Below are 24,862 nucleotides of genomic sequence, written 5' to 3'. Positions count from 1 at the left end.
ACAGTTGAAGTGTTTATCTTCCTGCCTTTTGGATTTATGCTGTTTCTTGATGGGCTTCCCAGGATCTCCCTGAGCTGAAGGCTTTTGAGGGACAGGGGATGAATGGGAAGCCGCAGAAGACATAGTGGGGTGGAGCGCAGCCTCTAAAAGTATAGTCCTGAGGTGAGCCGCTCTGTTGCTTGTCTGGTAAACTTAGCACAGTGCAGGCACGAATCAACCCGGTGAAATTCCCCCAGACAAATTAGATTAAGGTCGTGACCATCGTTAGAGGGGAGTTTACCAGGGCATCGGCAACAACTCTTAAAAAATAAGGTGTGACCCATACAAATACCTTCTCGACCAGGGAAAGGGAGGGGAAGGGGAGAAAGAGGTGAGAGAAAATAGTAAAGGTTTTTTTGGGGGGTTTAGATAGCAGGACGAAGAAGTAATGAAGACAAAGGATAAGCAAGGAAAAACAAGAAAAAGACGACAAAAGAAAACTCAGCTGAGGCAAATGAAGAGCGATCGCTGGAGAGGTGTGGACGCAAAGGTGGTCGAAGAAGAACTGAGTGGGAGGTGGCTCTTTGCCCTGCTCCAGGCATGCGCAGTGCGTGTCTGCTCCCCAGGGCGGGAAGAGAACCTGCCAAAAGATTTCTGAGGCAAGCTCTGGAATATTCTTCGCTTGAGGTAGTGCACAGGTGCCCAACCCATGTGTGGGACTGCACAGAGACCACGAAGAAGGTCAATGGCAGCCAAGGAGTCCTCCAATTCATTGACGGTTCTGAAGGATACCATGGAACTGAGAGGAGTGGCAAACAACTTAGGCTTGCCTCCCAAAGCATACTTGCCAATTACTTCTGAGTTCCCCATGAAGATGGCAACAGTAAGCCTTGCCTGTGCTTGAAACAACACCTGTATTGAAAAGCCCTGTAGGGTTAAGTATCAGTGCTGGGAGACTGCAGCAAGGTGGTGGATTGAGGCTGCTGTGTTACTGTGTCAGCCTTTAAAACTAGATTTTAGGAATAAGGCTTGGAGTAGAGCTCAGCAGAGAAATGATTATGACCTTGGAACACGGGCAGTCCCAATATTGGCAAAATAAAGCACAGCAGAACTTAAGCATAAGTAATCTGTTGTCTCAGGACATTTATTTATTTATTTATACATTCGATTTTTATACCGCTCCAACCCCGAAGGGTCTCTGAGCGGTTTACACACAGATTCCAAGTTCTAAGGCCACATAGTACACTAGGGACGGGGCTGCCTACCGGCACCCAGGTGGCAGGGCTTGCTGTTCTTGGACATGGCTAACAACAAGGGGAAACTCCACCCACTTCAGCCAGTCTTCAAAACTACAGAAGCTGAAGAGGTCCAAACAACCCCAACCAAATGGCACAATACCCTTCTGACACATAATACCTTCCATAAAAGAGCACAAAGAATCTCAAGGCTGTGTGAACCCATGCCTCCACAGATTCCACCATGAAACTGAGGACAGCCAGGGAAAGGTTCCTTCAGTCCAGCACAGCAAAGGTTTAAAATGGGCCTCCATCATGCCACATTTCCAGGCTTCTGGTCAGAACTGCCAGAAAGGCAGAGAGGGGGAAAGTTTCCTTCAGACAGGCAGCTTCTGCCAGGCCATGCCTCCAAGCTGCTTCACTGGAAGTGATGGGAGGGGCCATGGAATCCTTCAGTCAGGCAGTCTCTGCCAGGCCACGCCTCCAAGCTTCTTTACTTGAAGTGAAGGGAGGGGCCAGGGGATCCTTCATTCAAGCAGCCTCTGCCAGGCCACACCTCCCAGCCTCCCCCCCCTGCACCAAGAGAAGAGAGGGGGGAGGGAAGGGCTACTGGGTCAACATCGAAGGCATAGAGGCCATAGACCCCTTAGGGAATGACTAAGCAGAAATGCCTCAATGTCAATTCTGCTTCAACGTTGAGGGGGTTGTGACTTCAAGGCACACAGCCAAAGCCCATGAAAGCAGCCAGTTATTCTGAAGCTCTGTCTACCACACCTCAGCAGGGAAGGGGAAATATGCCTCCATCCAGGCTACTGGCACACAGGCAAACCTTGGAAGAGGGCCATTGAGTCCAGTCTCTTTTTCCACCAGACCTTAGCAGGGAGGGGGGAAGCCTTTGAAAAGAGCTCTTCTGAGTCCAGCTCTATCAATATGTGCCTTAAGGGGAAACTGGTGACAGTAAAAGCAGGCAGCTCTGCTGTGTGAACCCCTAGGCAGCCAAGACACAGAGAATGGCTGTTTATCAGCACGATTTTTAGTCATAATGACACAGTGGAAATCCAGAAAAGATTTTTTTTTAGATGTATGTTATTGTTCACTAGAATAAAAACTGTTGAGAGAAAAAAAATCTCCTCAGCCTCAAAACTGAGGTGAGGAAAAACACAGAGAACAGCAGTGGAGATCTTCTCTCCGCAGCAGCAAAAAGAGAACTGAGGGAGTAGCGCCTCTCCTGCTGGTCATCTGAGCGTTTTGGCGAGAAACCGCCAGAAGGAGGAGGGGTGCGCCTAGTCTAGTAGAAAGTTTGGAAATCTTTTCTGTGGCTGGCCTGCAACTGCACAGTCCCATGTGGGACTGCACAGAAACCACAACGATGAAGATCCAGGTTCAAATCCTCGTTCTGCCATGCGACCTTTGCTGGGTGACTGTCATGATCTGTGTAGGACTGGGAGACGGGGCCTGGTGCAGCCTGGTCCCAGGAAAGACCTGCATGGCAGTGGAAAGCAGACATAGCCTACAATCCCCATAAGGCTTATCAGTGTTTATAGCCAATCAGTGTCCAGGAATTCTCTGAGGTGACTGTTACATTGTGGGCTGTGGAAAATGGTGTTCTTTCCTCTCACAGAACTAAACTGAGGGGGACTGTGTTCTTTTGCTCTTCTGCAATCTTGTCTCACAGAGGGGACAGTCTGGTCTGAGGAGAAAGATCCCTCACTTGGCTTAGAGTGAGTGCAGGCAGGAGGCCTGGTATAAGAAGGCTGTGGGCTTTGAAACAGTAACTAGTTAAGTGAAATAGGTAGTCGTGTTAGATTCGTTTATTTTGCCTTTAAACACTGTTATATATTTTAAAGCACCTTGTCTTGTGTTCCTTGCCCCAGTACTGTCTTAATAAACCATTTGTTTAAGTGTTCTCTGCCTGGTCATCATGCCTATGTTCTCGGCTTAAAAGGGGGCATTTTGGATGGGCTTGTGAGGGTACTCTGGGCCTTCTCAAGGGACCCAAAGTCCAGAGTGGTGGCAGCTGGAGGTGGCAACCCCCTGGGGGTCATGACAGTGATCTTGGGCAAATCACACACTCTCAGCCTAACCTACCTCAAATGGTTGAGAGGAAGGTGATGAAAGCCTCTTTGGGTCCCCACTGGGAAGAAAGGCAGGGTATAAATGAAGTAAATAATATAAAAAACCTGTTCTTATTCCAATGCAGAATTTTATGCATGTAACATCATTATGCATGGTGTTTTCTATAGCAGTACAAAATTATTCAAACAGTAAGAAATATATTAACATCTCTGAATCTCTCTATAGCCCATTTAGTCTTTCCCAAACTCCCTTTTTAGCACAGACACAGAAGTTTAGAAAACTTAGTAATTCTCTTGAGTGAACCATTATGACATTCTTATACAGCCCTAAGGAGATGGACATTATCAATAAGTTAAGATACCTTCAGCTTTGCCTCAGGATGTTCATATGCCTGAAGCATTTTATCCCCTCATGGTAATACAGTATTTGTTTTTGTCAGATTTCTTAGATTGTCATTTTAATTTGTTCTATTTCCTTGGAGTTCTAGCACATTTTCTTCTGATATTTACCTTCTCATACATGTAAACAACTGTGTGCATATGTGTGTGTGTGTACAAGCATACACACACACACACACCTTTAAATTGACACTACAAAGCAGGCCTCAAAAATTTATAAGACATAACACTAATTAGTGCAACCTGAAGACTGAAATCCAAAATACCTTAATGCATTGGTCATAGAATTTGATACAATTTAATAAAGCAAATCTGAAGCAAGCGGTTTACAGACCATATCTTAATAAAATATTAGTGATTACAATTTTTATACAGTAAATAATTTGTTATATAAAAATACCAGGTTGGACAACAGGATTTTGTTTTGCTATGTGAAATGTTTTCTCTAATGAAACAGAGCTTTCTTCAGAGGAAACCTTCCTCTTATGTTTCTGCTTGGGAATAATGAGAATTGTATATTGCATTCATTGAAATACAAAGAAGGGTTAGTGGTCATAACCGAATAGAGTGTGTAGACACTTATCCAACAGATTGTTCATAACAATTAAGTATATTTAACAAAAATACCAGAGTTTCATGCTTGGTGTAGAAAATAATAACAGAGCATCTGTTTTAACTCATTATTCTTGGTATCCAGCCAGAAGTGTAAAGCTGAGAGTATAAGCTGAGGTCAAGAAACTAGCAAGAAGATATACTGAATGCTTGAATTGTATGGATCTTGACATCCTTCCCCAACATGATCTTTTAATTGGCAGCCTAGTTAATGGCAAAAGAACTGGGTTCTCAAGTCCTAAACCAGGGGTGGCCAAACTTGCTTAATGTAAGAGCCACATAGAATGAATGTTAGAAGTTTATGAGCTGCAAAACATGAAAAAATATTACACACATGTTTTTATTGGAAAACATGCAAATTTGCTTTTTATTAACATTAAATGAGACTGCCCAAAATAAAAACAAAAGGGGTAAAAACAGATACTGATAATGATATTTATTTGTTTTCTAATGATATTTATTTGTCTGAGAGAAAGAGAGGTGGAAAGAAAGAGAGAAAGAAAAACAAAGAAAGCAAATAGATGGGGGGAGGGCAGGGAGAGGTGGAAAGAAAGCAATTTTAACTTTAAATGCATCCTCCAAGTCCCCCACACTAGTTGGCTTGGCTTGGAGAAGGTATTTAATGAGGCAAATACCTTCTCCAAGCCAGCTGGCAGGGGTGGGGCTTTGAGAACACATTTAAAGTTGCTTTCTTTCTCTGCTCCCCCCCCCCACCTCAAGCTTACCCAGAGAGGGGAACACTGGCTGGGGAAGGGAAGACCAATCAGGGAGGCATGCCTCCCCTTCGCTTCCCCAGCTGCCCTACCGGGAGGCACACAATATGTGTGAAAGAGCCGCATGTGGCTCCTGAGCCACAGTTTGGCCACCCCTGTCCTAAACCAACCAAGCTAAACAGTGGCTTTCCTGTTGCTTTATCTGTGCGTTTATTCATAAGTTTTCTTTGCATGTGTATTTCAGCATGTCATTTGTGCAAAATCTTCATTTTCCAGACATTGGCTTAGTTCTAATTTGTTAATCAGTTCATTGTATGACTGTGTGACCATCAGCTGATGCCTGAAAACACTTTGTCATTGAAAGAATAACAGTAAACTGTTACTGATAGAGCTGCTTTACTAAATTGAGAACTCAAACTATTGAAGACATAATTATTCTGATCCTTAACCGTGTTTAAGGAAATATGTTTGCCTCTAGCCATCTATACATTTAATTGTAGCTCAGTTTACAGATGTACAAATCTGTCACAGGCTAAGTGCTGTTCTATATCTTCTATGCTTAGTTGGGAGTGGGAGTTCTGGAACTCATTCTGGAAATACTTAAGGAGCATATCAGTTTGACCAGTAAAGTTTTACTTGCTTTTCTTGATCTAATCTCTTAAAATTAGAAAAGTTTGTATTTGTGTTAGAACAAAGGAATATAAGTTTTGGGCCAGATTTTCTTCCTCTTATTTATTTATTTATTTTCACATTTATATCCCACCCATCCCATAAACGGGCTCAGGGCGGGTTACAACATTTTAATAAATATAATAAAATTTAAAACACATTAAAAGATATAAAATCAGTAATGCTTGCCGTAGGAAGAATCTGGCCCATTGATGTACTGGGTATGGCCGGTTATCAGTAGGTGGGAGATTGCAACCTCGGGGGGCCATATGTGGACGCCCGCTGCCTCAGCCAAAGGCCTGGTGGAACAGCTCCGTCTTGCAGGCTCTGCAGAATTGCATAAGAAATCAGGGCCCTGATTTCAATAGGGAGCATGTTCCACCAGGTGGGGGCCAGGGCAGAAAAAGCCCTCGCCGAGGCTAGGCGGATGTCCTTTGGACCAGGGATCACCAGGAAATGTTGACTCTCAGAGCGTAATGCTCTCCAAGACATATATGGGAAAAGGCGGTCCCTTAGGTATTGCGGTCGCAAGCCGTATAAGGCTTTAAAGGTAATTACTAACACCTTGAAGCGAATCTGGTACTCAACCGGCAACCAATGCAGCTGACAGAGCACATGCTGAACGTGGGCCTGCACAGGTGTCGACGTCAGCAGGCGTGCTGCCGCATTTTGTACCAGCTGTAATTTCCGGATCAGCAGCTTTCAACATTGGGCTCCAAAGACGTAAGTCTGAGAGGTAGAAATTAGGAATTGGGGAGAGCCTCTGGGGTTGGCTGCCTTCCTGTGCCAAGTTCACCCGGAACGCCCCTCTAGGCTTGCCAAGTCCCCCCGGGGACGGGGAAACCCCCGCCCCAGAGGCCCGTTCCCCACTGCTGGCGGATCGGGCCCCGGGGGAAACCCCACCCTGACGTGCGTGTCACCTGGAAGTGACGCGACCATGCCGGTGCCCGCTGGGGCGGGGCCATAGAGTTTTCCCTCGGATGGTCGTGGCCCCACCCCAGTGTGCCCAGCGTCGTCACATCACTTCTGGGTGATGTGCGTGCGGTGCGCGTGCGCTTCAGACGCCAGACGGGAGTCCCCCACTTCGGAGGAATTTACACTTGGCAACCCTACTCCTCCCTCACTGATATCATCAGACGAAAGGTTTCAGCCGGAGGTCCTCTAGGTGCTGACAAGGCACTCAGCAACTTCCACAGAGCTGCACCAACTCCAGCAGCTGCACCAGCTCCAGCAGATGAAAAGCCGCCCTCAGGAAGCTGCCAGTCAGCAGGAGAAGCAGGAAACTCCGCGGTTGTGTGAGTCGTACAGGTGCAGTCCAGGCCACTCACTGCCACCCGCCAAGTGGAAGTGAGACAGTAATTTTGAGCACATATTGTTGTGAATTGTGGATGATCTTCCCCTTGGTGGGTGTTGTTTGTGGATATACTTGTATGCTAAGGGTTCCCTACTGTCTTTGGCACATCATAGGACACAAGGCAGCATTACACAGGGGGCCTAGGAAATCTTTCATCCAGGTAATGACCAGACCTATACATGCTTAGCTTTACCATGGTTGATATATCATATGTCCTTCAACCATACACTGGGATATACATGTAAGAGTTTGTTTAACCCCATTCCAGCAACTCAAGTCCACGAGTGGAATCTGTTTCTGATTTTGAATTACTGTTACGGGATTAGAGCCATGTTAATAAAAAAAGCTTCTCAGATATTTAGTATAATATATCACTACACTGACCTGCTAAATGCAGAAACAGAAATTGCTCCTCTGTTCCCAGTCCAAGATAAATTCAGCCACTGGACAAGGACACAGCGACGCTGTAGGTACTCCAAAGCTGTGTCATTTATCTTTGCCCAATAAGGTTGCAGACTGAGGTGAATGTACTGTAGAGGATCACAGCAATGCTGATAGAGTAGCTTACACGTTTGAGATAGACTACATAGATCTGGAACTGTAAGGTGACTCAAAATCAACTGGATGAGCTACATTGGGGAGGAAAAAAACAGAAAAGCACATCACACCAACTGTTACCCATCTGTAAATAGCTTAACTCCAGTTAAGTTAAATTTGATCAATTCATTGACCTCTACCATTTTCCATTACTTCACTGATTTTTAAAAAATTGAATACACTTTGGAAAACTATACAGGATATATCTGAGGAAGTTTGCATGCATACGAAAGCTTATACTGTGAATAAAACATTGTTGGTCTTAAAGGTGCCACTGGACTCAAACTTTGTTCTGCTTCAGACCAACACGTCTATCCAACCTGAATCTATGTACAGGATACTTTTTGTTTTAATATTCCCAGTCATTCGTCTATTTACCTTTTGTTTCCCCCCCCCCCTTTGGCTAAACATTCCTTTTGGGTCTTTTAATAAAGAGAAATTAAATTTCATTTACAACTCTGGTTTTCTATTTTAACATTAGATGACTAAAAGTGTTTTCACTCCAAAGTTTTTTTCAATCCAAACTTATCATCTAAATCTTTTTGCCCTCATACAGGTCTTCAAACTTGCACATACACAAATGCAGCTATTTTTATACAGTTATTCATATTGGTAATTACTTTATTGACATTACAGGTACTTAAGTCCCAATGGGAAAGCTAAGCACATGTAATTAAAGACATGCTTAACTCTTCCCACTAAAGTTAATGAGGCATAGAAATGCTTCGTTTTGTGGCTTTATTGTGCCTACTGTGAATACTGAATGCATACAAAAGTACAGTTCAGAAAAGTACAGTAGTTTAGAAAAGAACTTCGGGACCAACACACCCAAAGGACCACCAATTCCCTTATGAAGCTACCCAGCCACTATGGTCATCTTCAGAGGCCCTGCTTGGGGTGCCCCTGCCTTCTGAGATTTGATGGGTGGCAACTCTCCCCAGTGAGACTCATCTGTCCCTTCTGTTGCCCTCTTCCACCTGCAATCCCTCCTTCCTGCCCAATGTTTTAAATGTTGTTTTTATGCTTCCATATGTATTTTAGCTCTAGTTCTAATTGTTTTAACAATGTATTGGAGGGTTGGGGAGCCTGGTTTTAACGTATGATTTTATTATGTATGTTTTAATTTGTTAGCCCTTGTGAGGGCAGAAAGACAGAGGAGAAACATTGTTAAATAAATAAATAAAAATATTATTCCTGCTTGACAGAGCTCTGCAAATTGTTTCAGCAGAAAAACAGGTTGCTTACCTGTAACTGATGATTTTCAAGTGATCATCTGTGCAGTCACACATTTGGGTAAAGTGCCTGCACAGGACCCGACCTCAGAAGTTTCTAGAGCTAATCTTCATTGCTTTTTGGCACAATTCTTCCTCGGCTCTGGGGAGCAGGCATTGACTGCATATGCCTGGAGCTGAGGAGAAAGCTGCCTCTTGCTCAGTTCCCTCCATCTGCCACCGGTAAGTCCCATCAGCTTAAGGTAAGTGACAGAGAGATGCCAGCTGTGGGGAAGGATGGGATGATGTGTGACTGCACAGATGATCACTTTTTATGCTTTATTAATACAGTCATTGAACAGCATAAATCATATAGTACCATTCACGAGAAAATCTTATGCACAACATATACACAGTAATATTTAAAAGTTTAAAACAGTTAAAATTCTGGTATACTTCGTAATATCTCTTGGTGTAATTTATATGCAACTGAATAGAATCTCGAACTGGGAGCTGTATCTGTTGGGTTGTCACCCATGAGAAGCATTTTGCAAAGCTCTGTATCAGAGCAACCCAGATATTTCTTAAGAAGGGGGGAAATAATCTTTATACGGATTTCATGATAAAAACAGCAATGTAATAATACATGCTCAATTGTTTTAACCTCACAAACCCTCTCATGCATGGGAATCTTTTTAAACCACCCTTCTAACACTGCAGTGGGGAATTCTCACCATCTGGTTAGAGAAAACACCTTCCTTTGGCCCAGAATCTCCAACTGAGAAAGGGGTACATTGCTGGTGCTACCTTATATTTTGTGTGATCTCAGGCCAAAAATTCTGGTGCTTTATTAATATCATAATGTCGTTGACTATCCAGCATCCTTTGTTTGAGTACTGCCTTTGCTTGATCAAAGTTCATTTCTAAGACAGTATGTGGAGACAGGCCTAAATTCCTTATCCTACGATGCACAGCCTTTAACCAGGAAGATTTAAATCGCTAAGGATTAGCGGTGTTAGACCATGAGGAATAAGGTTAACTTAAGCCAACAATTTATTGAGGTAAGGCATACCCTCGACTCCATTTTAATAAAGCCAGATTCCTGGCATAAGCTTGTGTTTGAAATGCAGTTGGTGATCTGAAAAGCTGCTCTTAAAAACTTCGATTGAACATGCTCTAGTGGGGTGAAGCATGAAGATGGTGGACCTATTATTGTCCCATACAAAAGTTGAGACAATATTTTGGCCTGAAACAGTTTAAGGGCTGCTGGCAAATATTGCCCTCCCTTGGTGTGTAAGAATTTAATTATGGCCTGGGCAGATTTTTGTCCTAAATTGGCCATCTGTTCGTGATGAGCCATTCTTGCACCAGTCGATTGTAATACCACCCCCAGGTATTTGAATATTGCGACCTGCTCGATCCTATGCCCATTGATACTCCAAAGCCTTCTTTTAGTTCTTTTGCCAAAGGACATAATTTTAGTTTTTTGATAGTTAATCGCTAACTGGTTCTTGGTACAAAACTGATTAAATGCCTTTCAGGTTCTTCTTAGCCCCACAGGAGTCCTAGAGAGCATAACCATATCGTCTGCATAAACTAATGCAGGGATATTCTGTTCAGCCAGCGTGGGGGGTGTGAAAATCAGAATTTTTAAAGTTGCTGGTCATGTTATTAATATAAAAAATAAACAACAATGGGACCAGTACACATCCCTGTTTCACACCTTTTGTTGTTAAAATGGAGTTTGAGAGGTGCCCTCTCCTATTACATCTAACCTTAAATGACGTGTTAGAGTATAAGGCTCAGATTAAATATAGAAGCCTTCGGTCTATAGGTGTAGCTTCTAATTTCTCCCATAATTTAGACCCTTTTAAGATCAATAAATGCTGCATATAATGACACAGAACTATTAGTAGCATATTTTTCGATCAAATGCTGCACAATCAATCCATGACCAAGGGTGGATCTTCCCTACCTAAAACCTGCTTGCTCTTCGGCAAGTAAATTTTCCTGTTCGATCCAGCTCTTAAATTTGTCTACTGGGTGGCTGGCATAAAGTTTGCTGATTATACTGAGCAGACTGATTGGTCTGTATTTAGCTGGATTGTCTCTCCTTCCTTTCTTAAAAAATGGAATTACAATCCCTTGTCCCCACTCCTTTGGAATGCGCCCTGTGGAATTGATGTAAATAAAAAGTGAGGCCAGGAGTGGAGCCCACCATTCAATGTTGTTTTTTAGGAGTTCAGGAGGAATGATGTCATTGCCTGGTGCTTTTCCTCTTTCAAGCTGATTAATAAGCGATGTAGCTTCTTTTACAGATACCGGAGGACATTCAGGTAACTTTTCAATAATTTGTGGAGAGGATTTTTGAGGGGTATCAGTATATATCTTACGAAAGTATGCTTCCCAGGTTTCCGCCATAATCGTTGACTCTAAAGGGAAGGTGTCCTTTAATGCGTATTTAGAAGTTATCTTCTAAAAGGTTGTAGAATCTTTTTCTTTGGCAGCCTGTATTAAACACTCCCATGTCATTCTTGTATAAGCTTTCTTCTTCTGGGCCAGTATTTGTTTGTAAGATTTCTTTAATGTTATGTAATGATGATGAAGTCTCGAGCTGTCAGATTCTAACACTTTTTCATCTGCCAGTGTCTCTTTCATTTTTTGATCAAGTTGGATTGTCCATTTGGCCCAACAGCCCTCTCATACAGTTGGTGTGATTTCTGCCCTTGAATGGATTTTAAGGTATATTTCTTGTGCCAGTGGTATCATGCGTAGGAGGAAAGGCAGGTGGTCTCCCTCCAATTCAGGGAGAACCTGAAAGGTTTTCACTGGCTAAGATGTAATCGATATAACTACACCTTGTTCCTGCCATGTAAGTAAAATCTCCTGGATGGTCTCCAGGTGTAGATCCATTTAGGATGAAAAGATTTAATTTTTTAGTCATTCTTGCAAGACAGGAGCCGGTGTAGTTTACCTTGCTGTCTTTGGAAATATGTGGATAAAAGGTGTGGGTTTGCTTTCATGAACATTATATTTAGTATAAAGTGAATGTTCATTTGGACAGATTCTGGCATTAAAGTCCCCTCCTATGAGATACTTGTCCACAGGGTTCTCTAGTAAAAGATCCTCGATAGCTTTCCAAGCCTGTCCAGGTCGCTGTAATATTCTCTTTTCTTTGTTGGGGAGGAAGATAAATATTGACCACAAGAATAATTTCAGAGTCTAATTGAAGAAGGATGGCCATAGCCTGTTGTTTCAAAGTAGGTAATGCTGTACACCTTGCTCCTAGGGAGGTAGACACTAATGCACCCATGCCTCCCTTATGCCTCCCAGGTCCTGTACTTGGTGTTGCTCCAATATTAAAAGAGTGGTAGCTTTCGATCGTAAGTTCATGCACTGTCCAGTTCTCTTGGATCAAAATTATGTCATAGTTCTGTTGGAAAAAAGAGCAGATTTGTCTTTGGCAGTGGGTCCATCCTGCTATATTCCAAGATATTACTTCCAGAGGTTTTATTTTATCTGGATTATGCTGGTCTAATTACCATCATGCTTCCTGCATTACGCTCTGTGGTTGTTTCATTACATTGTTATCCCTGTTCATTGGAGTATCATCGACTATCATGCAAAATTCTGGATCGTTTTGCGAGATGATCAAGTTTGATTTGATATTCCCTTTATTTATTATTACAGTTGGTTCCAAAGGAGGTCTGTTTTCCCTAGATGGGGAGGGCTCCAGTTCCTTCATGCTCTTCTTCTGATTTTGGGGGGCATCAAAACATTGGCACTCCCTAGGGAGGGAGGTCTGCTTGATATTCTTTAGAGTGGACACCAAAAGTTCCAATCTATTTATCAGGGAGCCTTGTTCTTGCCTCGGTAAACTATCAAAGGAAGACATTAATTTGGTTTCGACCTCATCTTCTGGCCACCTTGGGTCCAGTTTTAACTTATCTGTTGAGTGCTCAGATATAGGCTGAGTCAGATGTTTTATGGTGGCAGAAGCATTAGAGATTTTTGGACAGGTCACCATCATTGGCGAGGGTAGATTTGGTGGCGCTGGTTGGTCTAAAATCATAGGGTTTGCAAAGTCCATGCTCTCCTTTTGGGTTTGGTTATTAATATCCATCCCCATAGTTTCACCTCTTCTTCAGGGTTGGCAGAGTTAGCCTCTGAGAGTTTCTAAAATGCCTTTGCAGCCTGATCCCCATATCGGGATACTTGGAAGTGTGTGCAAATAAATACACTGGAATTCGTTTTGAGCGGAAGTGTAGGAGAAAGCACTCATAATAAGTTGTCCCTGGTAATCTTTCCAACTTTGTAAGATTGATGTTGTTTAAATCAGTTTTAATGAGTGAAGCTATATGATTTCTTGCTCTCCTTTTTGTAGTCCAATCCATATATTTTCCCCGAAATGGAAATATATTTAAACAACACTTTTAGGGTTGTAAATTAGTGACTGCGTATCTCTCCTAAGGTCCTCAGGCATGGCTGGGGATGCTGGTCTTTTCATATTAGAGCTTACCTCCTTTTCAGTGTTGTCTATCCTTGTCCTCTCTGGGGGTTGAGACGGCGTGTTTATCAAAGGGCCCTCTTCTTTTTCCCGCAACAAATTTTTAATCAGTTCTAGATGGATGAATCACAAGCGGGAATTAAGATTGCTGGGGAAAAGATCAACAACCTCAGATATGCAGACGATACCACTCTAATGGCAGAAAGTGAAGAGGACCTTAAGAGCCTCTTGCTCAAGGTAAAAGAGGAGAGCGCAAAAGTGGGCTTGAAGCTCAACATCAAAAAAACTAAGATCATGGCATCCGATCCCATCACTCCTTGGCAAATAGAAGGGGAAGTCGTGGAAGTAGTGACAGACTTCACGTTCCTGGGATCCCAGATCACCGCGGACTGTGATAGCAGCCATGAAATTAAAAGTCGCCTGCTCCTTGGGAGGAAAGCGATGGCGAACCTAAACAGCATGATAAAAAGTAGAGACATCACCCTGCCAACAAAAGTCCGCATGGTCAAAGCAATGGTATTCCCAGTAGTCATGTATGGCTGTGAGAGTTGGACTATAAGGAAGGCCGAGCGCCGAAGAATAGATTCTTTTGAACTATGGTGCTGGAGGAGACTCTTGAGAGTCCCTTGGACTGCAAGAAGAACAAATCAGTCAATCCTCAAAGAAATCAACCCTGACTGTTCCCTGGAAGGCCAGATAATGAAACTGAAGCTCAAATACTTTGGCCACCAAATGAGAAGGGAGCACTCACTGGAGAAGACCCTGATGCTGGGAAAGATTGAAGGTCAAAGAAGACGGGGACGGCAAAGGATGAGATGGTTAGACAGTGTCATAGATGCAACGAACATGCAATTGAGCCAAATTCAGAGGACGGCGGAAGACAGGAGGGCCTGGCGGGATCTTGTTTATGGGATCACGAAGAGTCAGACTCGACTGTGCGACTGAACAACAACAACAACAACAAGAAGTGACAAAATTCTTTGACGTGTCTCTGCAACTAAAAATGTCTGGTGGGGTAATATCTCATACTCCTCTGCACCCACTACTTTATCCTTAGGTCTCAAATATTGTGGTGAGAGAATTTCTTTTGCTTCCTCCGAAGAGGTCTGCCTTAAAGGGCATTCGTCCCCTTTGTGAACCTCCAATAAGCATACATACCTGTTCTGCAGCTTTAATGGGGCAAAAAATTCCTCCATTCTGGATTGTTTCCTTTATGGGGCATTCCTCTCCGCCTCATATGGGTATGGCCTCCCCCCCCCCCATAGTTTAAAATATCTAAGTATAGTAGTGAAAACTAGTGGAGGTGGGTCCCAAGCTAATTATTATTATTTGGATACTTTGACAATTCTTCCTTTCTCTGAAATCCTCAATTCCCTGTCCCGTCTTCAAAACAGCTCCCATTAAACATTCCAGCTTGCAATAATTAATCTCCTCTTCATTCAATGGACACATTTCCCAATTGGTTGGGAAACACCAAGATTTCTGACACGTTTCTGGTTGTCATCTACTGAGGTTAGCATTTTGGCATGAAATAGCCTTTAAAGGGTAAGTCCTCAACTTTAGTCTTGATGTCAGGCTGCAGAGAAATTGAACGTAGCCAGGTGTGGCAGTGAAGGGCAACAGCAGTGGCTAAAGTCTTTGAAGAACAAGTGATTGTATGGCAAACAGTGCTAATCTGCTGCTTATCAACTCTGCAAATCTCTTGCACAGCTGGAGTGCCTATCAGTTCGGAAGATGAAGACAATTCTGATATTAAAGGGACAAGCTGACGTAGGCTGATAAGAAAAGTATTTTTGCATCTTGGAGACAATGGTGGTGAGTGAGTAGATCTTCGTAGCTAGAACATCGATTTTCCTCCCTTCATGATCAGGAGGAGCAGCATGCTGGGCTTGTTTAGATTTAGATGAAGAATGGACTATGACTGAATTCTGCGAGGAATGTGAAATTTGGCATCCAATCGTTGGACTCTGTACATAACTCTTTTATACCGGTGGAACTGACCCAAGCTTGTCCTAGGCCTCTTTTAGACCCTTGAGGTGAACAGGCAACACTGGCAAGGCACCAGCCAGAGGCAAGTCTGACTGCAGTAACTTGTGGACCATATCAGTCATCTTTGGAGTGTCCGTGGACATATGGATCTGCAGAGCATCCACCATACACCAGATAAGTTCAAGAAAAGCCTTTGAACCTTCAGTTGGAGAGAGGGATCCTGGGTGAACAACCTTGGGTTTGGGAGGACTGCAACTCACATAATTGACATTGGATTCTGCACCTTCAGTACTGACATCAGACAGTTCTGAGGAGGATAGTTGCATGTCTCCTGAGAATGGAGGGAGATCCAAAAGGCTGATCCGATTAGTGATCTGCTGAGGCTCTGTGGCAGTTTTTGACCTTGAGGCAGAAGGCGCATCTGGAGCACAGGTTGGAGTGGCCACAGTCAGGTCTCCTCGATGGTGCAAGTGTAGGGTTCAGTGGGTTAGAGGATTGGCCAGTCCTGGAATGCCGACATGGAGTGTTGCAGTATGAAGTGTATGATGGAGATCAACAGTGGTGTCTGGTCAATCAGGATCAAGACCGGAATCTTCCATAGGATTGGTGAGGAGACCTAAACGTTGATTGAGATACAACCATTGAGTATGGTATTGAGATAGGTATCAGTATCAAGGTGGAGGTCTGAATTCCAATGAGTATTGAGACCAAACATCTGCTCGTTGATAGTAGGGTGAACAGGAACTGGAATCCCAGTCACATTGGTAGTGAGTGCTGCACAATCGAGAGTGGTCCCAAGAGTATTGTCCTGGTATTGGAAGACACCTCTGCAGCCCCTTGAGGATCACTGTGAATCAGTCAGCTCTGACCATTGGGTTCAGTGTCAGTCGTCGTCGGGCAAAGAGTCCCTTGAAGGGCTAAAGGAGTGAATAGAGAGACCAGGATAGCACAGTAATAGCTCTGGCTCTGAAGTGGCAGGTGGAGTGTCAGGAGGGGCTGGGACAGCCACAATAGAGATTAGAGACCTGTTGGTCAGAGGGTTTGCTCTGGTGAGTAGATGGTGTCTGAGTCAAAAGGCCAGTGATACTAAGCAGTGCAACCAATATCAGTATTATGGTGGGTGCCGATTTCGACAGCTTCAATTTTGGTTTCAAAAGTGTCGAACACAAGGGCCTCTTTGTCAACTTGTCTGTTTTCTGTTTGGCTCCAGCCAAGAAGGCCAAGCTACCAGACTTAGCCAAATCTCCCCTCAGTGGTGGTGGGGGAGGCAGCATAGCCTAAACTTGAGGAATTTGTGCCATAGCAGGACAAAGAGAGGACTCAGGCAGTACAGTGTGGAGGCGGGCTGCCCTGTTTTTACATGTTTGTTTCATGAATTTTGCACAGTGAGGACAGGAGTCCATCCAGTGTCCTTCTCCCAGGCACAGAAGACAGAGATCATGACTGTTGGTCAAAGGGAACTTAGATATGCAGCCACAGTACTTTTTAAAGAAGACAGTCCCTTCCATAAGTTGTATCTTCCCAGGAAGGGAAAGGGGTGGGGAAGGGGTGGGGGAAGGTTGGAGGAACAAGAAGACAAAAGAACTTACGAACAGCAGGACAAATATATATTTTTGAAGGTCAATGAAAAGGAGAAGAACGAAGACAAAATAACGGAGAGAAAAGTGAAGGAACCGATGAAAAGGTGTCGAAGAAGGTCAGTGAGGAGAAAAAGTAACAAGGTGGCGCCAGTGTGTTGGTTAAAAAGTAACTGAGCAGGAGGGAGCTTTCTCCTCAGCTCTAGGCATGCGTAGTCAATGCCTGCTCCCCAGAAGTGCAACAAAAAGTGTGGAAGATTAGCTCTAGAAACTTCTGAGGTTGGGTCCTGTGCAGACGCGTTACCCAAGTGTGGGACTGCAGAGATCACAAAGAAGATAAATTGTTCCCATGACTTGCATTGTATATTGAAAAGGATTTTAATTGTAAAACACTTTGGGAGCCAATGTGGATGGAAAATGGGAATACAGTGTTTGCTGCTTTAAGGGCCATGTAGGATACATTTATAGAACCCACTATTAGGTCCCTGCCACACGGCAGGGAATAAGACGCTCGTACTGCGGCTAATGTGAGCCGCAGCAAAGTTGGGACGGCGCGTCGGGATCTCACAGATCCCCTGAGCCGCGTCGCAACGCTCCCCACCACGATCAGATGCCGGGGAGAACGCGACGGTGGGACGGGGAGCCTGGCGAACTGCGCATGCTCACGCATGCGCAGTTCGGCCAGGAGCCGGGGATGCGCCGGCGCAAGGATGCGCCGGCGATCCCACGGCCAGCGTTGCTGCGGCCCTTCAGAAAGAACCACCTCGGGAGGTGGTTCTTTTTTGGCGCGGAGCAACGCTGGGACGGATCCGGGACGGATCCGGCACGCTCCCCAGATGTTGAGGTGGGATCGCGCCGGTTTGCTCCGCCCCCGTTCCGTCCCGCTCCCGGCCCAAATGGGCTCGTATGAACAGGGCCTATAGTGTTCAAAATAAAGTCAACCAGAGGTCATTTCGGGGGGGATCGCGGGGGATCGCAGTTCCCCGGGTGAGGTACGGGGGCGGGGCACATGATGAAGCCCCGCCCCCTGCTTACGGCCGCCCCGCTTCTGGTCCTCATTCAGCCAGAAGGAGGCAGGAGAAGAGGGAGGGTAAGTTGCTTCCTCCCTGCCTCTCCCCACCCCTGCCTGCCTGGGGCCAGGGAGGGCCTTCGCGGGGCTTCCTTGCACTCCCGCCGGCCTTGCAGGTCCACCGCCGGGCCCCTCATGGGGCTCAGCAGTGGAGCTGCAAGGCCGGCAGCGGCTGGGACTGTTGGGGGCGGGGTGTGTGGCCTTATGACACACTTCCGGTAATGTCAGGGGGTGTATGCTAATGAGTTATGCTAATGAGTTCCCCTAGCTCTTTTTCTACGAAACGACCCCTGAAGTCAACTAATTTTCATAGTTTAGTATGTTGCCTCCTAGCCACTCATCAAGGTCAAAGTACAGCATCTCAGCATCATATTGACATATCAGGGGGGGAAATCCTGTCTTTAACATCTGAAATCAGAATTCAGGCTGAACCATTTGCTGCAATACTAGCCAAACAGAATGCTTCTTCAGGTTTACATGATGAAGTGAAAATCAGAAAAGACTGAGGAATCATCATATTATTATTGAAGATCAACAGCAGTCCTGAAGTTGCAGGCTTGCTGACTTGCTTATTTTGTACTGTGCAAGGAATACCAAAATCCCACAGAGTACCAGTTGTTGCACTGGTCTGGGGACTGGGATCAGGTTACAGCACTGGGGCAAAAAAGGCACATTGTCCCTCTTGAAATACTCCAGGCTTTAAAACCTAACACTTTAAATCCTATGAGTTTCTGAACACATGAGCATGCCTTATATTGAGTTAGACCATTATTTTATCAAGGTCAGTATTGTCTACTCTCCTCTGACTGGCAGAGTTTCTCTGGGGTCTTAGGTACAAATCATTCACATCACCTGCTACATAAACCTTTTAATCAGAGGTGTCTGCAATTGAATCCGGGGCCTTCTACATGCAAAGCAGATGCTCTCTCGCTGAGTTAAGCCTCCCTCTGCTTTTGCAGTGGCTCAAAAGAGCAAATTGTAAGTATATTCAGTTTTGCAAATATGTGATATAGCTAAATGTTTTGATGTTTAACGCAAAGGGGTCATAACATGGTTTAGTTATTCAAATTCAAGAGTTAGCTTGCATGCTCCTTCTCCCCCATCTTGATGTCCTCAGATTCTGTCCCTCCCATCCATGGCAAAGTGAGTAGTTTGCCAACAAATATGAAAGGAGGGAAATGCAGACAGTGTGCATTGGGGAGAAGTATGTGAATATGTAGCACATTCCTGACACCCCAAATGATGGTTTGTGAGCCAACACAGAAGCTAGTCAAACCACAAAATTGATTTTCAGACAAATAAATGTAAATATGGCAATAACCATTTCAATTGCAAGAATATAAGAAAACAGTGTTCTTCAAGAAAACAAAATTTTGATTCTTGCTTTTTTCTATTATAATTTGGTAAGTAAGGCTATGAAAAACTCAATAACATCCCTTCTACAAGTTTCATTTTAATACATCCAATAATCTTCACACCACTAATTCTACATTAGAGATAAAATCTTCTAATATGTCAGTATCACCACAAGAATAGTTAATCCCACTTTAGACTAAAATTACACTTAATACCTGAAATGAAAAGGGTATAATGAAATGTCACTAAGATTATGACATTAAGATGTAACTGAAGTACTTTTTTTTGCTTTTGATTAAACAAAGCTAAGAGAATCCAAGCCTACAGGCTAATAGCCATTAATCATTACCAGTTTAGAGTCTGGTGTCTGTCAAAAATTTGCTTTTTATGTATGTGTGTGTACCCTAGCATAAAGCACAATTTGATACTATAATGAATATGTGAGGAGACATGATATATTCAGGATGATTCCCAGAATACCACTGAATATCTTTTGAAAACTAATAATATTCAGAGCCTCTCTCAAATATGGCAGCTGTTGTCTTTTTCTGATATTTCTGCTTCTAAAACAGCAGCATTAAAAAAGAGCCTTGGAGGTTATGATGCCCCCGCCCACTTCCCTCCCTCAGAGGCAAGATTTTCCCTCCGTTTTTCTTTCCCTTCTTTGACTGAGCTGTCCTAATTATTTGTTTTCTTCTTTCCTGAAGAATTCTGGCTGTCCCACCCTGTCACGGTATAATGTTTTGGCTGTTTGCCAGGAAAGGTTAGGTGAAATCAGGGGTAAAATTTCTGAGGTAAAACCAGTACATGCACATACTTTAGTTCTTATGTTTCGGGTTAATGAGATTTCTTAAGCTATTCAGTTACTTAAAATCTTTATGCCGAGAAGCTTTTGTTCCACTGTTTTCTAAACACCCTAGTACACTTTCTTTGAGTTTTCTCTGACTCTTTTGGTTTCCAGAAGGTTGGTACACTCTTTTACTCTTTCCAGTACCCAAACCCCTTTTCTTGAAACACCAGTACTCGTCTTGAGTTTTCAATTGACTCTTAAGGTTTATACAGGCAGTTTCTAACTACACCAGACCAGGGATCTCTGCACTCTTCAGAGCTAACTCCCTTTGACTGGGTAGAGACTTTTCTTCTCTCTCTAAAAGATCGATCCCCTTTCCTTGACCTGAATGGGAGTCGCCACTCATCCACTCATCCTTGCCAACATTCTCCAGTTCTCCCTTCTGTGTTAAACTGCTCTCAGTCAGGGCTGCATTCCAAATCTGTCAGTTCTCTTTTCAGCTAGGGCTGAAAATCAGACTGTCAGAATGCAACTCAATCAAGGCAGAAATCTGACTCCTCAGCATGCAGCTCTCTAAAGACTTTCTCCTCAGCTGATGCTAACCAATCAGATTGCTTGGAGCAGCCTATCACTCAAGGCTCTCTGTCTCTGTGAAGAATTAACTCTTCACAGTCCTTTACCTGTTTGTACAGCACTTCTAAGCTTTTAAAAATTACAGTCCGTCACAGAGGGATGTTTTTCATACACCAAAAGGAAACCGTAAAAGAGTAAGAGTTCTAATAATGAAAGCAGTATTATCATCTCAACAGATGGAAAGGATTCAAAATGAAAGATCTTTGTTTTTGAAGGCAAAATACATCTTTTTTGAATAATTTGATTAATAGATGCTTAAAACACAGTGAAAGTCCAAAAACTGAATTATAATCAATATGACTTAGCAAGGCTCATTCATTTCAAAAGTCACTATCTAACCACAAATGACAAAAGACAATCCTTATGAATAAAAAAAATCTGTCCTGTAGTTCATCAAAGAAAATGCACTGTTCCCATAATTTTACCCATGAATAACTGGTCCTCAACAAACCTAATATTGGATTTTAGTACCTTGATGAAATACAACACATTTCATACCACTGAGGGAAGTGATATGAGAAGAACCCATAGCTTACTAAAATATATCTAGATAATGGGGCTTCTTAAAAAACAGCACAAAAGCAGAACACAAAGTTTTATCAGTGACACATCACAACCTGTACTGAATCTTTGCATCCCAACTAGTTACAGCAATTCCACTTCAACCTAATAGGAATCTCCATTCCTTTACCTCATAAGGCAATTTATCGAAATATCCATTAGTTGCTGATTCCCTCAAGGCAGTTGCACTAAACTGCTTATGCAGGAAATCCAAGCCATCATCCATCTCTTCATCTTCATCATCATCCACATCATCCATAGCAATCATTGTAGTATTAAGTGAAAGCACAGGCCTCTCTCTCACACCATGTAATACTACTGCATCCAATTCAGTGTAATAATCCAGAAGGGAACTATTTAGTTCCAGGCGAATTAGGTTTGTAGGAAAGTTTATCTGTTTGATACACGGTGAAAACTGCCGTGCCTGAGGTGAATTCACTTTCGTAGGTGCTTCTGACCAAAGGACTTCCCACCTAAAAAAGAAAATTGTATATAAAGTACCATTGTTACTACAAAGATAATTACTAATACTAATTAAGTTCCTTTTTGTTAAAAAACACACGTATGAAATACATAAAAATGTAGTTCATAGAACACTTTAAAATAATTTATATTCCACAAAAGAAAAATGAAAACCTGAGGAAGAAAAAGGTTAGATAATATATGAACGTTACTCACCAACTCTTCAGTTTTAATTTCCTTTTAACATATCTGTATTTACACAGGATTTTATTTAAAAAATAAAAATGAGCTCTTACAGTGAAGATGTATTTCAATAAATAAGTGAACCAATTAAAGCAGTCACATGAAGAATTACAGGTAATTAAAAGTGAAGTGACAACATACCTCTGTGTGTGTTTTAGACAGAGGCTGTGTGGAGTACATCGAATATTTTGCACAGAAAGATTTTTCTTGGGAGAAGGGGCTGTGGCTCTGCTGTAGAGCATCTGTTTGGCACACAGAAGGTCCCAAATTCAATCTCTGGCATCTCCGCTTAAAAGGACTAGGTAGTAGGTGATGTGCCTGAGTCCCCAGAGAACTTGTTGCCAGTCTGAATAGACATTACTGACCTCAAGGGAACAATAATCTCATTCAGTATAAGGCAGCTTCATGTGTCCTCCTGGGCAGGAAATAATCCTGAATTTAGAAGTACCAGTCCCAATAGAAAAAATGGTAACCTTGGAGGCTAAAACATTCGGGCTTTTAGTAACACCAGAAATATGGACAATCCCCCCTTTAAAACCTTTATGTTCTCCAATACCCTGAAAATTTTAAAAAAGGATTTAAAGATAGTGGGATGTCCTTGCTAAGATAATTTATCAGGATGGAATTATGAAACCTCGTCTCTTGAATACCTACAATAATGGTTTATAATAAGCAAGCAATGTAAGCAACTAACTTGAGTTAAAGATAGTGGGATGTCCTTGCTGAGATAATTTATCAGGATGGAATTATGAAACCTCATCTCTTGAATATCTACAATAATAGTTTGTAATAAGCAAGCAATGTAAGTAACTAAACTTGAGTTTCAGTACAAAGTCCCTTCCATACAATGGAGCCTTGACTTATAACAGTTACATGGAGCACAAACTCAGACAGCAAAATTAAGGACTATACCAATCACAGAATGCTGGAAAGACCCATATCTAATTAAGCATGGTTGCACTTACCTGTAACTATTGTTCGCAGAGTGGTCTTCTGTGCAGGTACACATGAAATCACACATGTGCAGCCCAGCATTCTCAAACTCTTAAGCTTTCTAGCTCTTTCTAGGCTCCAGAACGCTCCCCCTCCCCTCTGACATAAGATGGAGTTTCCCGCCCAAACCAGCGTGTGATGGAGGTGGGGAAAGTGCTCCTTCCCTCAGTCCTCCCTTTGCCACCATGGAGAAGGATTCCACAGCAGAGGATCCCACAGTGGGGAAAGGAGGGAGGGATGTGTGCCTGCACAGAAGACCACTTGACAAACAGCAGTTACAGTTAAGTGCAACCATGTTTTTGTCTTTGTGGCTTCTGCACAGTCCCACATGGGTGAGTAGCAAGCTAACTTACCATTGGAGGTTGGCGTGAGATCCTCAGCAAAACAATGGCTTTCCCCACTGCTTTCCCCACAGCCACATCTCTCCTGGAGCTGATGTCAATTGCATAGTGCTTGACGAATTTCGAGACTGATGACCCTGTTGCTGTCCTGCAGATGCTCAACAATGGAACTTTCCCCAAAAAGGGAGCAAAGGGAGCCCTGGTTGAGTGTGCCTTAACTGGGAGCAGACAGTCAATCTTAGTAGGCTAGTCTAATGCAAGAGACGACCAAGTGGAAGATGGTCTGAGAAGAGGCTGTTACAGATACCCTGTGAGGTAGGTGGGGCTGAGAGAGCTGTTAGAGAACTGCTCTTGAGAGAACAGCGCTGAGAAAACTGTGATTGACCCAAGGTTACCCAGCTGGGTTCTGCCACTAGTTCCTCTAAATAGTGCTGTGATATTTTAAAGGTTGGCACCAGTAAATTTACATAGTCAGGTTATAGGGTACCAGAATGCTGAATGGAGAAGACTGCAAGGTTGCTTGTATCTTTCCTTCTCATTTCTCTTTTGACATCATAAGGCCATGGCCTATGATGTCAAATGTGCCTACACATAAAACACTAACAAAAATCCTGCAAAATATAGTTACTGCAAAACTCCTAAACAGATGAACTGCATTCTCACACATTCCTTCTCCTCTAGTAGTGAGTACTGCAAACAGCCAGCATGGCATACCTTTATTTATTTATTTATTTATTCATGCATTTCATGAAGTTCAGAAAAACAGATCCATTCAAATGTGGATTGAGAATAATAAAGGTAGGGGATATTATCCATCTAGCTCAATACTGAAAACTATGTAAGAAAATAAAATATTTTTTTGTCCCTCATATTCAAAAGCAGTACTTACTAAATCTTTGCTTTTCTTTAATGCATTCTTCACATAATTTGTTTGGATAATTCTTTATCTGCTAAATCTTAGAATGAAACTTTCATGTATAAAAGACAAACCAGAGTCTCAAAATAAGATACTCAAACCAAGGCCAAGAACTAAATATGTTAACAATATATTTGCTATATGAATAAAGATAAGTCTAAGGGCTTGAATGTTTTTATTAAATAATTTTTCCTCAATTTATCTGCTGGTCAACTACTAGTATACATTTTTTTAAGTCAACATCTAACTTAGAATCTCAAAAACAGAAGAGTAAAGCTCTAATTTCAACATTGCCTATTTCATCTGTAGGGATTATATATGCATTAATGTTTTGGGGTATTTTTGCCATGAAATCACAGCTGACTTATGGTGACCCCATAGGGTTTTCAAGGCAAGAGACTAACAGAGGTGGTTTGTCACTGCCTGCCTCTGTGTAGTGACTGTAGTATTCCTTGGTGGTCTTGCATTCAAATACTGACCAGGGCCGACCCTGCTTAGCTTCAAAGATTCCACAAAATTGGGCTTGTTGTTGTTGTTCAGTCGCACAGTCGAGTTCGACTCTTCGCGACCCCATGGACAAG

At 43.0% G+C, this 24,862-nt stretch overlaps 1 protein-coding gene across 2 annotated transcripts in view; it reads right to left on the bottom strand.

Annotated features, from left to right (window-relative positions):
* FBXL4 (F-box and leucine-rich repeat protein 4) overlaps positions 1–24,862 on the bottom strand; it is a 102,232-nt gene that overhangs the window by 50,987 nt on the left and 26,383 nt on the right. For both annotated transcript variants that reach the window (XM_015413984.1, XM_015413985.1), the window contains 2 exons: positions 21,457–21,799; positions 7,421–7,665 (listed from right to left, as the gene is read on the bottom strand). In XM_015413984.1, the coding sequence (XP_015269470.1) occupies positions 7,421–7,665; positions 21,457–21,799 (588 nt within the window). The remainder of the gene's footprint in view (positions 1–7,420; positions 7,666–21,456; positions 21,800–24,862) is intronic.

Source organism: Gekko japonicus, unplaced genomic scaffold (assembly GCF_001447785.1).
Source record: "Gekko japonicus isolate JY-2015 unplaced genomic scaffold, Gekko_japonicus_V1.1 scaffold2044, whole genome shotgun sequence".
NCBI classification, from domain to species: domain Eukaryota; kingdom Metazoa; phylum Chordata; class Lepidosauria; order Squamata; family Gekkonidae; genus Gekko; species Gekko japonicus.
Note: the sequence above shows the minus strand (reverse complement) of the source record. Positions and strands in the feature narration are given on the sequence as shown.